The sequence below is a fragment of the Lonchura striata genome, chromosome 22 (genome assembly GCF_050655825.1).
Source record: "Lonchura striata isolate lonStrDom1 chromosome 22, ASM5065582v1, whole genome shotgun sequence".
NCBI lineage: Eukaryota > Metazoa > Chordata > Aves > Passeriformes > Estrildidae > Lonchura > Lonchura striata.
The window spans coordinates 3091684-3106228 of NC_140724.1; the positions used below are offsets into that span (position 1 = coordinate 3091684).

General features: G+C 57.1%; 1 protein-coding gene across 1 annotated transcript in view; it reads left to right on the plus strand.

The window, feature by feature from the left end:
- DMTN (dematin actin binding protein) overlaps window positions 1-14545 on the plus strand; it is a 31136-nt gene that overhangs the window by 12373 nt on the left and 4218 nt on the right. The window contains exons 4-14 of the mRNA XM_085559096.1: window positions 192-266; window positions 2352-2507; window positions 2776-2820; window positions 3827-3935; window positions 5387-5443; window positions 5526-5678; window positions 7364-7473; window positions 8542-8647; window positions 10115-10176; window positions 11226-11440; window positions 12259-12616. Of these exons, the coding sequence (XP_085415222.1) occupies window positions 192-266; window positions 2352-2507; window positions 2776-2820; window positions 3827-3935; window positions 5387-5443; window positions 5526-5678; window positions 7364-7473; window positions 8542-8647; window positions 10115-10176; window positions 11226-11440; window positions 12259-12616 (1446 nt within the window). The remainder of the gene's footprint in view (window positions 1-191; window positions 267-2351; window positions 2508-2775; window positions 2821-3826; window positions 3936-5386; window positions 5444-5525; window positions 5679-7363; window positions 7474-8541; window positions 8648-10114; window positions 10177-11225; window positions 11441-12258; window positions 12617-14545) is intronic.

The window sequence follows — 14545 nt, forward strand, 5'->3', positions numbered from 1 at the left end:
TTCCAGGGAGGATTTTGGGGGGTCCAGGGAGGATTTTGGGGGGTCCAGGGAAGGTTTTTGGGGGTCCAGGGAGGATTTCGGGGGTCTAAGGAGGATTTCGGGGGTCTAAGGAGGATTTCGGGGGTCCAGGAGAGGTTTTGGGGGGTCCAGGGAGGGTTTTGGGGTGCAATGCTCATTTTTGTCTCCCCCAGCAGCCGCTGACCTCCCCTGGGAGCGTCTGCTCCTCGCGCGGCTCCAGCGTGCCCGGCTCCCCCTCCAGCATCGTGGTGAGACCCCCAAACCCGCGGGGGGACCCCGAAACCCGCGGGGGGACCCCGAAACCTGCCCTGGGACCCCGAAACCCGCGGGGGGACCCCCAAACCCGCGGGGGGACCCCGAAACCTGCCCTGAGACCCCGAAACCTGCCCTGGGACCCCGAAACCCGCGGGGGGACCCCGAAACCCGCGGGGGGACCCCGAAACCTGCCCTGGGACCCCGAAACCTGCCCTGGGACCCCGAAACCCGCGGGGGGACCCCGAAACCCGCGGGGGGACCCCGAAACCGGCCCTGGGACCCCAAAACCCGCGGGGGAACCCCGAAACCTGCCCTGGGACCCCGAAACCCGCGGGGGGACCCCAAAACCCGCGCTGGGACCCCAAAACACGTGGGGGGACCTTAAAACCCGCTCCGGGACCCCAAAAACCGCGCTGGGACCCCAAAACCTGCCCTGGGACCCCAAAATCTGCAGTGGGACCCCAAAACCCTCGGGAGGACCCCGAAACCTGCCCTGGGACCCCAAAACCCGCGGTGAGACCCCAAAACCCGCGGGGGGACCCCCAAACCCGCGGTGGGACCCCAAAACCCGCGGGGGGACCCCAAAACTGACCAGGATGGAGGGGAACCCTCCCCATCCCCAAAAATCCCCTTCTGCACCCCAAAATTAAGGGGATTTTTTTCCTCCTCCCGAGCCAAAATGGTCCTGGGCTACCAGGACCTCGTAAAAATTCCATTTTTCACCCCAAATTAACGTTTCTTTCCTTCTTCCCATGCCAATATTGTCCTGGGCTAAAAGGACCTTGTAAAAATTCCATTTTTCACCCAAATTAAGGGTTTTTTCCTTCTTCCCATGCCAATATTGTCCTGGGCTAAAAAGACCTTGTAAAAATTCCATTTTTCACCCAAATTAAGGAGTTTTTCATCCTCCCAGGCCAAAATGGACAACGAGGTGCTGGGCTACAAGGACCTTGTAAAAATTCCATTTTTCACCCCAAATTAAGGAGTTTTTCATCCTCCCAGGCCAAAATGGACAACGAGGTGCTGGGCTACCAGGACCTTGTAAAAATTCCATTTTTCACCCCAAATTAAGAAACTTTTCCATCCTCCCAGGCCAAAATGGACAACGAGGTGCTGGGCTAAGAGGACCTTTTAAAAATTCAATTTTTCACCCAAATTAAGGGTTTTTTCCACCCTCCCAGGCCAAAATGGACAACGAAGTGCTGGGCTACAAGGACCTTGTAAAAATTCCATTTTTCACCCCAAATTAAGGGTTTTTTCCACCCTCCCAGGCCAAAATGGACAACGAGGTGCTGGGCTACAAGGACCTTGTAAAAATTTGATTTTTCACCCCAAATTAAGGGTTTTTTCCACCCTCCCAGGCCAAAATGAACAACGAGGTGCTGGGCTACCAGGACCTTGTAAAAAATCCATTTTTCACCCAAATTAAGACGCTTTTCCACGCTCCCAGGCCAAAATGGACAACGAGGTGCTGGGCTACAAGGACCTTGTAAAAATTCCATTTTTCACCCCAAATTAAGATGTTTTTCCACCGTTCCAGGCCAAAATGGACAACGAGGTGCTGGGCTACAAGGACCTTGTAAAAATTCCATTTTTCACCCCAAATTAAGATGTTTTTCCACCGTTCCAGGCCAAAATGGACAACGAGGTGCTGGGCTACAAGGACCTTGTAAAAATTCAATTTTTCACCCCAAATTAAGATGTTTTTCCACCGTTCCAGGCCAAAATGGACAACGAGGTGCTGGGCTACCAGGACCTTGTAAAAATTCCATTTTTCACCCCAAATTAAGGGTTTTTTCCACCCTCCCAGCCAAAATGGACAACGAGGTGCTGGCCTACCAGGACCTTGTAAAAATTTGATTTTTCACCCCAAATTGAGGAGTTTTTCCACCCTCCCAGGCCAAAATGGACAACGAGGTGCTGGGCTACAAGGACCTTGTAAAAATTCCATTTTTCACCCAAATTAAGACGTTTTTCCACCGTTCCAGGCCAAAATGGACAACGAGGTGCTGGGCTACCAGGACCTTGTAAAAATTCCATTTTTCACCCCAAATTAAGATGTTTTTCCACCGTTCCAGGCCAAAATGGACAACGAGGTGCTGGGCTACAAGGACCTGGCCGCCATCCCCAAGGACAAAGCCATCCTGGACATCGAGCGGCCCGACCTGATGATCTACGAGCCCCACTTCACCTACTCGCTGATGGAGCACGTGGAGCTGCCCCGGAGCCGCGAGGTCAGCAGGAATTCCCGGATTTTTGGGGCTTTTTTTGGGAGAATCCCGCCTGGATAGGAGGGCGGCCGAGCTGGGATGGAATTCTAGAATAATCGGATAAAATCGCAGCGTTAATATGCCTGAAATTGGTTCAAGGTCGTAATAATTTGTGGTTCGTGGAGGTTATTGAAATGGTTAAAATTTGGTAACAAGCGTTAAAGTTGAGTAAAAAAAATGTTAAAAATTCAGTAAAAAATGTTGAAATTCATTCAATCCTTGCCTTCTGCAGCGCTCCCTGTCTCCCAAATCCATGTCTCCTCCTCCGTCTCCAGAGGTGAGTCCCGGAATTGCTGAGGGAGGAGGGGTGGTGGGAATTGGGGAGGGTCTGGGGATCCCAAATTGGGGAGGGGGTGCTGGGAATTGGGGAGGGTCTGGGGATCCCAAATTGGGGAGGGGGTGCTGGGAATTGGGGAGGGTCTGGGGATCCCGAACTGGGGAGGGTCCGGCTGATCCCGAATTGGGGAGGGTCCAGCTGATCCCGAATTGAGGACGGGGTGCTGGGAATTGGGGAGGGTCTGGGGGATTCCAAATTGGGGAGGGGGTGCTGGGAATTGGGGAGGGTCTGGGGATCCCAAATTGGGGAGGGGGTGCTGGGAATTGGGGAGGGTCTGGGGATCCCAAATTGGGGAGGGGGTGCTGGGAATTGGGGAGGGTCTGGGGATCCCAAATTGGGGAGGGGGTGCTGGGAATTGGGGAGGGTCTGGGGATCCCAAATTGGGGAGGGGGTGGTGGGAATTGGGGGGCGTCTGGGGGATCCCGAAATGGGGAGGGGGTGCTGGGAATTGGGGAGGGTCTGGGGGATCCCGAATTGGGGAAAATCCGACTGACCCCGAATTGGGGAGGGTCCAGCTGACCCCAAACTGGGGAGGGGGTGGTGGGAATTGGGGAGGGTCTGGGGGATCCCGAATTGGGGAGGGTCCGGCTGATCCCAAATTGGGGAGGGTCTGGGGGATCCCGAATTGGGGAGGGTCCGGCTGACCCCGAACTGGGGAGGGTCTGGGGGATCCCGAATTGGGGAGGGTCCGGCTGACCCCGAATTGGGGAGGGTCTGCGGAATCCCGAATTGGGGAGGGTCCGGCTGACCCCGAATTGGGGAGGGTCCGGCTGACCCCAAACTGGGGAGGGTCTGGGTGATCCCGAATTGGGGAGGGTCCGGCTGACCCCGAATTGGGGAGGATCCTGCTGACCCCGAACTGGGGAGGGTCCGGGTGACCCCGAATTGGGGAGGGTCCGGCTGACCCCAAATTGGGGAGGGTCCGGCTGACCCCGCTGTCCCGCAGGCGATCCGGGAGTGGCTGGACAGCCGCCCCCCCAGCAGCACCCCGGGGCCCCCCTCGCGCCAGGGCGCTGCCCCCACCCGCAGCAGCGTCCAGCACTTCCACCGACCCGGTAACGGCCCCAGGACCCCAGAGCGGGACCCCGGGGTGGGACCCCGGAGCGGGACCCCGGGGTGGGACCCCGGGGTGGGACCCCGGGGTGGGACCCCGGGGCAGGACCCCGGAGCGGGACCCCGGGGTGGGACCCCGGGGTGGGACCCCGGAACGGGACCCAGGAATGGGACCCTGGAATGGGACCCTGGAATGGGACCCCGGGGTGGGACCCCGGAGCGGGACCCCGGAACGGGACCCCGGAACGGGACCCAGGAATGGGACCCTGGAATGGGACCCCGGGGTGGGACCCCGGGGTGGGACCCCGGAGCGGGACCCAGGAATGGGACCCTGGAATGGGACCCCAGGGTGGGACCCCCGCGCTGCCTGCGCCGCGGCCTGGGGCCTCGTCCCGACCCCAGCAGCTCCCTCTCCCCATAAATTCCCATTCCCAACCCCATAAATTCCCACTCTCGACCCCATAAATTCCCATTCCCAACCCCAGCAGCTCCATTCCCAACCTCATAAATTCCCATTCCTGACCCCATAAATTCCCACTCCCAACCCATAAATTCCTATTCCCGACCCCAGCAGCTCCCATTCCCAATCCCCATGAGCTCCCATTCCCAACCCCATAAATTCTCATTCCCAACCCCATAAATTCCCACTCCCAACCCCACAAATTCCCATTCCCGACCCCATAAATTCCCTCTCCCAACCCCATAAATTCTCATTCCCAACCCCTTAAATTCCCACTCCCAACCCCATGAGCTCCCATTCCCAATCCCCATGAGCTCTCATTCCCAAACCCATGAATTCCCACTCCCAACCCATAAATTCTCACTCCCAATCCCATCAACTCCCACTCCCATTCCCACCAGCTCCCATTCCCGACCCCAGCAGCTCCCACTCCCAACCCCATAAATTCCCATTCCCAACCCCATAAATTCCCATTCCCAATCCCATAAATTCCCACTCCCAACCCCACAAATTCCCACTCCCAACCCCATAAATTCCCACTCCCAACCCCATAAATTCTCATTCCCAACCCCTTAAATTCCCACTCCCAACCCCATGAGATCCCATTCTCAACCCCATAAATTCCCACTTCCAACCCCATAAATTCCCAGCCCCACGAGCTCCCAATCCCATAAACTCCCATTTCCAATCCCATCAATTCCCACTCCCGACCCCACAAACTCAATTGCCAACCCCACAAACTCCCATTCCCAACCCCATAAAATCCCATTCCCAACCTCATCAATTCCCAGTCCCAACCCCAGAAATTCCCAACCCCATGAGCTCCCAACCCCATAAAATCCCATTCCCAACCTCATCAATTCCCAGTCCCAACCCCAGAAATTCCCAACCCCATGAGCTCCCAACCCCACAAACTCCACTCCCAACCCCATAAATTCCCACTCCCAACCCCACAAACTCCTCTCCCAACCCCAAATCCCTTTTTCCTCCCAGAGACCGACACCACCGAGCTCAACATTTACAAGAAGCCCCCGATCTACCGGCAGAAAGGTGAGTGTGGAATGGGGGGGTTTTATCCCACGGGCTGGGACACCCCGGGACGCTGCCTCACCCCTCCCCGTGGTGCCCCCAGACCACCATTCCAGTGCCCACCACGGGAAACATCTCATCGAGGACCTGATCATCGAATCCTCCAAATTCCCGGCGGCGCAGCCCCCGGACCCCAACCAGCCCGCCAAGATCGAGACCGACTACTGGCCCTGCCCGCCCTCGCTGGCCGTCGTGGGTAGGTGGGGACGGCGGGGTTGTCCCTCCTGGAGACCCCAAAAAGGGCTGGGGGTGTGCCGAAGACCACCCTAGGTCAGGGGTGGCTTTGTGGGGTGGGAAAGCTTCTCTTCCAACCCGTGTTTCCAAAGAAAGGCTCAGAAGACTTCTGTTGTTCGGTGTCTTGGTTGTTTATTGCAAGTTATCGAAAAGATTTTCTCCTGGAGCTGCTGTGGTTTGCTCAGCAGCTCAGGCAGAGGCACACACACACCCTGACATCCTCTCTGACTCCTTCTCTCTTCTTCTTCTTCTCCTTCTTCTTCTTCTTCTTCTTCTTCTTCTTCCACCCTGACATCCTCTCTGACTCCTTCTCCTCTTCTTCTCCTTCTCCTTCTCCTTCTTCTTCTTCTTCTTCTTCTTCTTCTTCTTCTTCTTCTTCTTCTTCTTCTTCTTCTTCTTCTTCTTCTTCTTCTTCTTCTCCTTCTTGTTCTTCTTCTTCTCCTTCTCCTTCTTCTTCTTCTTCTTCTCCTTCTTCTTCTTCTTCTTCTTCTCCTTCTTCTTCTTCTTCTTCTTCTCCTTCTTCTTCTTCTTCTTCTTCTCCTCCTTCTTCTGCTTCTTCTTCTGCTTCTGCTTCTTCTCCTCTTCTCCTTTTTCTTCTTCTCCTCTTCTCCTCTTCTCCTCTTCTCCTCTTCTCCTCTTCTCCTCCTTCCCCTTCTCCTTCTCCTTCTCCTTCTCCTTCTCCTTCTCCTTCTCCTTCTCCTTCTCCTTCTCCTTCTCCTTCTCCTTCTCCTTCTCCTCCTTCTCCTTCCTCTTTTTCTCCTTCTCCTCCTCTCCCTGCCCAAGGCTGCTTTTCTATCTTTTATATGTACATTACATGTTACATGTTCACAGTTTTTCCCAATGCCTATTACCTATATTAAATGGTGATTTTCTATCTTTTATATGTACATTACGTGTTACATGTTTACAGTTTTTCCCAATGCCTATTACCTATATTAAATGGTGATTTTCTATCTTTTATATGTACATTACATGTTACATGTTCAGTTTTTCCCAATGCCTATTACCTATATTAAATGGTGATTTTCTATCTTTTATATGTACATTACGTGTTACATGTTTACAGTTTTTCCCAATGCCTATTACCTATATTAAATGGTGATTTTCTATCTTTTATATGTACATTACATGTTACATGTTTACAGTTTTTCCCAATGCCTATTACCTATATTAAATGGTGATTTTCTATCTTTTATATGTACATTACGTGTTACATGTTTACAGTTTTTCCCAATTCCTATTACCTATATTAAATGGTGCCTTTCCACTCTAAACCAATCTGTGAGTGCCAACATCACCAAGAACATGGAGGTGAGGAAGGAGAAAGAGGGAGGACAGGGCAGGCCCAAATCCCAAATCCATCTTAAACCCTCTGACCCCCATGTACAAAACCAAAGCCCCCTGTACAGCACTCAGAAATTCTTCCCTCTACTTTGTGACTACTTCTACTCTAATATCTAAACTTTTGTGACTTCTTGTTCTTCCTGCAAGGCTGGTAAATCATTCCATGTTCAAACCCAAAATCACAGCTGTTTCCAGCTGTGCCAGGGTCTCAAATGCTTCTGACCTGGGCCTGGAGCATCCAAAAATGTCTGAGGGACATTTGGAGTTCCGACGGGAATGGCTGGAAATTCCCTTTTCCCGCAGAGACCGAGTGGAGGAGGCGGATGGCGTCCAAGAGGGGCGAGGAGGAGGATGAGGATCTGACGGAGGAGATGAAGAACCTGCGGGAGCTCCAGCGGCAGGAGCTGAGCAAGGTCAGCGGCGGGGCGGTGAAACGTAAATTTGAAGGGATTTCGAGATTTTAGAGGAGCGAAGGTTTTAGTTAGAGATAAGCCTTACTAGAGATAATTAAAATAAATGAGTAGGCCTTGATGAAGTTAAGAGTTAGGAGTTAACTAATTATTGATTGCTTGCCAGCACAAGGTTTAGTTAGCTGGGTTTATAATGGAGAATATTGTCGGAATCTGAGGTATTGATGATTCCAAAATTGTAAAAAGTTTCTCTCTGCTCTGTTGCCAAAGCAGAAGCCATAATTGGTCTGTGCTGGTTTCCAGGTTGTTTATTCTGTTGATCTCTCACATGTTCTGCTGCCCTGCCCAGCTCTGTCCTGCAGGGCAGCGTGTGGGGCTCTGCCCTCAGTGGGATGTGACAAACATTCAATACCAGAAACTCCCTGGGCTGCATTTACAAGAACGTGCCAATATCTGTCACCTACGTTGGACAGTGTGTCCCCAGCCTGAACCAACAGAAAAATGCCAACACCACAGTGAGACATGGAGGGCATGAAGAAGGAGAAAAAGGACAAGGCACACCCAATTTCTTCTATCTTGTCCCTTTTAGACTCCTTATCTAGAATCCTAAAATTTTACTTTTGCACCCGTGCCACACTTAAATATTACTGATATCAAATACTCAGAGCTTGTAACTACAGTGTTATTGTAAATATAGCACACGTAGTTTTTGTAAGATTATACACCATAAACTGCGGACTGGGTTCAGGCTGGGGACACACTGTCCAACCTTGGTGACAGATATTGGCACGTTCTTGTAAATGCAGCCCAGGGAGTTTCTGGTATTTAATGTTTGTCACATCCCACTGAGGGCAGAGCCCCACGCGCTGCCCTGCAGGACAGAGCTGGGCAGGGCAGCAGAACATGTGAGAGAAAAACAGAATAAACAACCTGGAAACCAGCACAGATGAATTCTGACAGAGACTTTTTACAATTTCGGGATCATCAACACCTCAGATTCTGCCAAGTGGCAGCGCTGCGGGGTTGGGGGGCGCTGGCACCGGTGCCAACGCGTGTCCCCCCCGTTCGCAGGTCACCTCCAACCTCGGGAAGCTGATCCTGAAGGAGGAGATGGAGAAGTCGCTCCCGATCCGCAGGAAAACTCGCTCGCTGCCGGACCGGACGCCTTTCCACACCTGTGAGTGGGGTGGTGTTCCCGAATCCCGCGGGGCTTTCCCTGCTCGGTTCTCGGTGCTGGACCCCCCTTCTACCCCCCAAATCCTGCCGGAGCATCCCAAATCCTGCCGGAGCATCCCAAATCCTGCCTGTGCCTCCCAAATCCTGCCCGTGTCTCCCAAATCCTGCCGGAGCATCCCAAATCCTGCCCGTGCCTCCCAAATGCTGCCGGAGCATCCCAAATCCTGCCTGTGCCTCCCAAATCCTGTCTGTCCATCCCAAATCCTGCCTGTGCCTCCCAAATCCTGCCTGTGCCTCCCAAATTCTTCCTGTGCATCCCAAATCCTGCCTGTGCCTCCCAAATCCTGCCAATGCATCCCAAATCCTGCCAGAGCATCCCAAATCCCACCTGTGCATCCCAAATCCTGCCGGCGCATCCCAAATCCCACTGGTGAATCCCAAATCCTGCCTGCACCCCTGCTCGTCCCTGTCCATCCCTGTCCATCCCTGATCCTCCCTGCCTGTCCCTGAAGGTCCCTGCCTGTCCCTAAGTGTTCCTAAATGTCCATAAATGTCCCTAAATGTCCCTAAATGTCCCTAAGTGTCCCTGCCCATCCCTGCCTGTCCCTAAATGTCCCTGATGGTCTCTGACCATCCCTGCCCATCCCTGATGGTTCCTGACGCTCCCTGCCCATCCCTGCCTGTCCCTGCTTGTCCCTAAAAGTTCCTAAAGGTCCTTACCCATCCCTGCCTGGCCCTATAAGTCCCTAAATGTCCATAAATGTCCCTGCCTGTCTCTGCCTGTCCCTGCCTGCCCCTAAATGTCCATAAATGTCCTTAAATGTCCTTAAATTTCCCTGGTGGTCCTTGCCCATCCCTGCCTGTCCCTGTCTGTCCTTGCCTGTTCCTAAATGTCCTTTATTGTCCTTGCCCATCCCTGCCTGTCCCTAAAGCCCCCTGAATGTCCCTGCCTGTCCCTAAATGTCCCTAAATGTTCCTGCCTGTCCCTGCCCATCCCTGTCTCTGCCTGTCTCTAAATGTCCCTGGTGGTCCCTTCCCATTTCTGTCCATCCCTGCCTGTCCCTAAATGTCCATAAATGTCCCTTAATGTCCCTGCCCGTCCATGCCTGTACCTAAATGTCCCTGCCTGTCCCTAAAGGTCCCTAAGGTGTCCCTGCCTGTCCCTAAAGGTCCCTAAGGTGTCCCTGCCTGTCCCCAAATGTCCTGAAATGTCCCTGCCTGTCCCTAAATGTCCCTGCCTGTCCCTAAAGGTCCCTAAGTGTCCCTGCCTGACCCTAAATGTCTCTGCCTGTCCCTAAATGCCCCTGAATGTCCCCGCCTGTCCCCAAATGTCCCGAAATGTCCCTGCCTGTCCCTAAAGGTCCCTAAAGGTCCCTAAAGGTCCCTAAGTGTCCCCGCCTGTCCCCAAATGTCCCGAGATGTCCCTGCCTGTCCCCAAATTGGCTGACGCTCTCTGCCTCTCTCCCAGCCCTCCACAGCAGCTCCAAGAGCTCGTCCCTGCCCGCCTCCGGCCGGAGCACCCTGACCCGGGTAAGTGACAGTGCCACCCCCTCGGGTCACCCGCCCTGCCCGGGCCTTGGGGACACCCGGGGACACTGTCCTGTGTCCTTGTGTCACTGTGACACTGTCACTGTGTCCCTGGGACCCTGGGACACTGTCACTGTGTCCTTGTGTCACTGTGACACTGTCCTGTGTCCCTGGGACCCTGTGACACTGTCCTGTGTCCCTGGGACCCTGGGACACTGTCACTGTGTTCTTGTGTCACTGTGACACTGTCCTGTGTCCCTGGGACACTGTGACACTGTGTCCTTGTGACCCTGTGACACTGTCCTGTGTCCCTGGGACCCTGGGACACTGTCACTGTGTCCTTGTGTCACTGTGACACTGTCCTGTGTCCCTGGGACACTGTGACACTGTCACTGTGTCCTTGTGACCCTGGGACACTGTCCTGTGTCCTTGTGTCACCGTGTCCTTGTGACCCTGTGTCCCTGTCCCTTTGTCCCTGTCCCTGTGTCCCTCTGTCCCCATGTCCCCGTCCCTCTCTCCCTGTCCCTGTCCCTGTCCCTGTGTCCCTGTGTCCCTGTACCTCTGTCCCTGTCCCTGTGTCCTTCTGTCCCTGTCCCCTCCCTGTCCCTCTGTCCCTGTGTGTCCCTGTGTCCCTGTCCCTGTGTCCCTGTCCCTGTGTCCCTCTCCCCTGTCCTTGTCCCTCTGTCCCTGTCCCCTGTCTCTCTGTCCCTCTGTCCCTGTTTCCCTGTCCCCTCCCTGTCCCCTGTCCCCTCTCCCCTCTCCCCTGTCCCTGTCCCTGTCCCCTGTCCCTCTGTCCCTGTCCCTCTGTCCCTGTGTCCCTCTGTCCCTGTCCCCTCCCTGTCCCTCTGTCCCTGTGTCCCTGTCCCTGTGTCCCTGTCCCCTGTCCTTGTCCCCTGTCCCTGTCCCCGTCTCTCTGTCCCTCTGTCCCTGTCCCCTGTCCCCTCCCTGTCCCTGTCCCCTGTCCCCTGTCCCTGTCCCCTGTTCCCTGTCCCTGTCCCTGTCCCTGTCCCTGTCCCTGTCCCCTGTCGCCTGTCCCTGTCCCTGTCCCACAGCTGCAGTCCGCAGAGTTCGGCTCAGCGGGGAGCGAGAAGAGCAGCCCGGGTGAGGATCGGCCGGGGTGGGGGGTCCCGGGGATGTGGGGGTGTCCCTGGGGTGTCCCTGGGGTGTCCCTGGGGTGTCCCTGGGGGTGTCCTGGTGATCTGGGGGTGTCATGGGGGTGTGAGGATGGCTCTGGGGGTGTCCTTGGGGTGTCCCTGGGGGTGTGGGGGTGCCCCTGGGGATGAGGGGGTGTCCCTGGGGGTGTCCCTAAGGGATGCTCTCGGAGATGTGGGGGTGCCCTGGGAAATGTGGGAGTGTCCCTGGGGCTATGGGGGTGCCCCTGGGGTGTCCTGAGGGTCTGCGGGTGTCCCTGGAGATGTTGGGGTGCCCTGGGGGGATGTTGGGGTGCCCTGGCGATGTTGGGGTGTCCCTGGTGATGTTGGGGTGTCCCTGGCGATGTTGGGGTGCCCTGGCGATGTTGGGGTGCCCTGGGGGGATGTTGGGGTGTCCCTGGCGATGTTGGGGTGCCCTGGGAGGATGTTGGCGTGCCCTGGGGGGATGTTGGGGTGCCCTGGCGATGTTGGGGTGTCCTGGGGGGATGTTGGGGTGTCCTGGGGAGATGTTGGGGTGCCCTGGGGGGATGTTGGGGTGCCCTGGCGATGTTGGGGTGCCCTGGGGTGATGTTGGGGTGTCCTGGGGGGATGTTGGGGTGCCCTGGGAGGATGTGGGGGTGCCCTGGCGATGTTGGGGTGTCCTGGGGGGATGTTGGGGTGCCCTGGGGAGATGTTGGGGTGCCCTGGCGATGCTGGGGTGTCCTGGGGAGATGTTGGGGTGCCCTGGTGATGTTGGGGTGTCCCTGGCGATGTTGGGGTGCCCTGGCGATGTTGGGGTGTCCTGGGGGGATGTTGGGGTGTCCTGGGGAGATGTTGGGGTTCCCTGGCGATGTTGGGGTGCCCTGGGGGGATGTTGGGGTGTCCTGGCGATGTTGGGGTGCCCTGGCGATGTTGGGGTGTCCTGGGGAGATGTTGGGGTGCCCTGGTGATGTTGGGGTGCCCTGGGGGGATGTTGGGGTGCCCTGGCGATGTTGGGGTGCCCTGGGGGGATGTTGGGGTTCCCTGGCGATGTTGGGGTGCCCTGGCGATGTTGGGGTGCTGACCCCCCTCTCTCTGCAGCCCTGCAGGTAAGAGCTCACCCAGCCTGGACCCCGAGACCCGCTCAGGGTGACGTGGGGGGACACGGGGGGCACGGCCACCCTTGGGTGGGGCAGGGGGGGCCCGGCACCCCCGGGTGGAGCCCCCCGGCCCCGGAGGGGGTTTGGGGGGCTGAGCTCAGCTGTGCCCCCCAGAACGGCCAGCGCGGGCGCATGGACAGAGGGAACTCCCTGCCCAGCATGCTGGAGCAGAGGGTGAGCGCGGCGGGGTCTGGGGGAATTGGGGGGAACTGGGGGCTGGGGGGAATCGGGGGAATCAGGGGGAATTGGGGGGCTGGGGGGAATTGGGGTCTGGGGGAATTGGGGGGAACTGGGGGGAATTGGGGATGGGGGGAATCGGGGGAATCAGGGGGAATTGGGGATGGGGGGAATCGGGGGAATCAGGGGGAATTGGGGGGAACTGGGGGGAATTGGGGGCTGGGGGGAATTGGGGGAATCAGGGGGAATTGGGGGGCTGGGGGGAATCGGGGGAATCAGGGGGAATTGGGGGGCTGGGGGGAATTGGGGATGGGGGGAATCGGGGGAATCAGGGGGAATTGGGGGGCTGGGGGGAATTGGGGTCTGGGGAGAATTGGGGGGCTGGGGGCAATCGGGGGGAATTGGGGTATTGGGGGAATCGGGGGAATCAGGGCTGGGGGGAATTGGGGGCAATTGGGGTCTGGGGGGAATTGGGGGTCTGGGGGGAATTGGGGGAATCGGGGGAATTGGGGGAATCGGGGGAATTGGGGAAATCGGGGCTGGGGGGAATTGGGGTCTGGGGGGAATTGGGGGAATCGGGGGAATTGGGGAAATCGGGGAAATCGGGGCTGGGGGGAATTGGGGGAATCAGGGGGCTGGGGGGAATTGGGGGAATCGGGGGAATTGGGGAAATCGGGGCTGGGGGGAATTGGGGGAATTGGGGTCTGGGGGGAATTGGGGTCTGGGGGGAATTGGGGGAATCGGGGGAATCGGGGAAATCGGGGAAATCGGGGCTGGGGGGAATTGGGGGAATCAGGGGGCTGGGGGGAATTGGGGGAATCGGGGGAATTGGGGAAATCGGGGCTGGGGGGAATTGGGGGAATTGGGGTCTGGGGGGAATTGGGGTCTGGGGGGAATTGGGGGAATCGGGGGAATCGGGGAAATCGGGGAAATCGGGGCTGGGGGGAATTGGGGGAATCAGGGGGCTGGGGGGAATTGGGGGGAATTGGGGTCTGGGGGGAATTGGGGGTCTTGGGGGAATTGGGGGAATCAGGGGAATCGGGGAAATCGGGTCTGGGGGGAATTGGGGGGAATTGGGGTCTGGGGGGAATCGGGGGAATCGGGGGAATCGGGGGGCTGGAGGGAATTGGGGGGGTGGGGGGAATTGGGGGGCTGGGGGGAATTGGGGAAATTGGGGAAATTGGGGGAATTGAGGGAATTTGGGGTCTGGGGGGAATTGAGGTCTGGGGGGAATTGGGGGAATTGGGGCTGGGGGGAATTGGGGTATTGGGGGAATCGGGGGAATTGGGGCAATTGGGGTCTGGGGGGAATTGGGGGTCTGGGGGGAATTGGGGGAATCGGGGGAATTGGGGAAATCGGGGCTGGGGGGAATTGGGGGAATTGGGGTCTGGGGGGAAATTGGGGGAATTGAGGGGATTTGGGGGAATTGGGGGAATCAGGGGAATCGGGGAAGTCGGGTCTGGGGGGAATTGGGGGGAATTGGGGTCTGGGGGGAATCGGGGGAATCGGGGGAATCGGGGGAATCGGGGGGCTGGAGGGAATTGGGGGGGTGGGGGGAATTGGGGGGCTGGGGGGAATTGGGGAAATTGGGGGAATTGGGTGAATCGGGGTCTGGGGGGAATTGAGGGAATTGGGGGCTGGGGGGAATTGGGATCTGGGGGAAATTGGGGGAATTGGGGGAATTGAGGGAATTTGGGGTCTGGGGGGAATTGAGGGAATTGGGGTCTGGGGGGAATTGGGGGGCTGGGGGTGGATTGGGGGAATCGGGGGGCTGGGGGGCTTGGATGGGCCTGGGGGGCTGAGGGGGCTCGCTTGGGCAGGCTTGGTGGGCTTTGGGGGGCTCGGGGGAATTGGGGGGGCTGGAGGGGAATTGGGGAGGGGGCTTGGATGGGTCTGGAGGGGCTGTGAAGGATGTGGGGGGGCTGG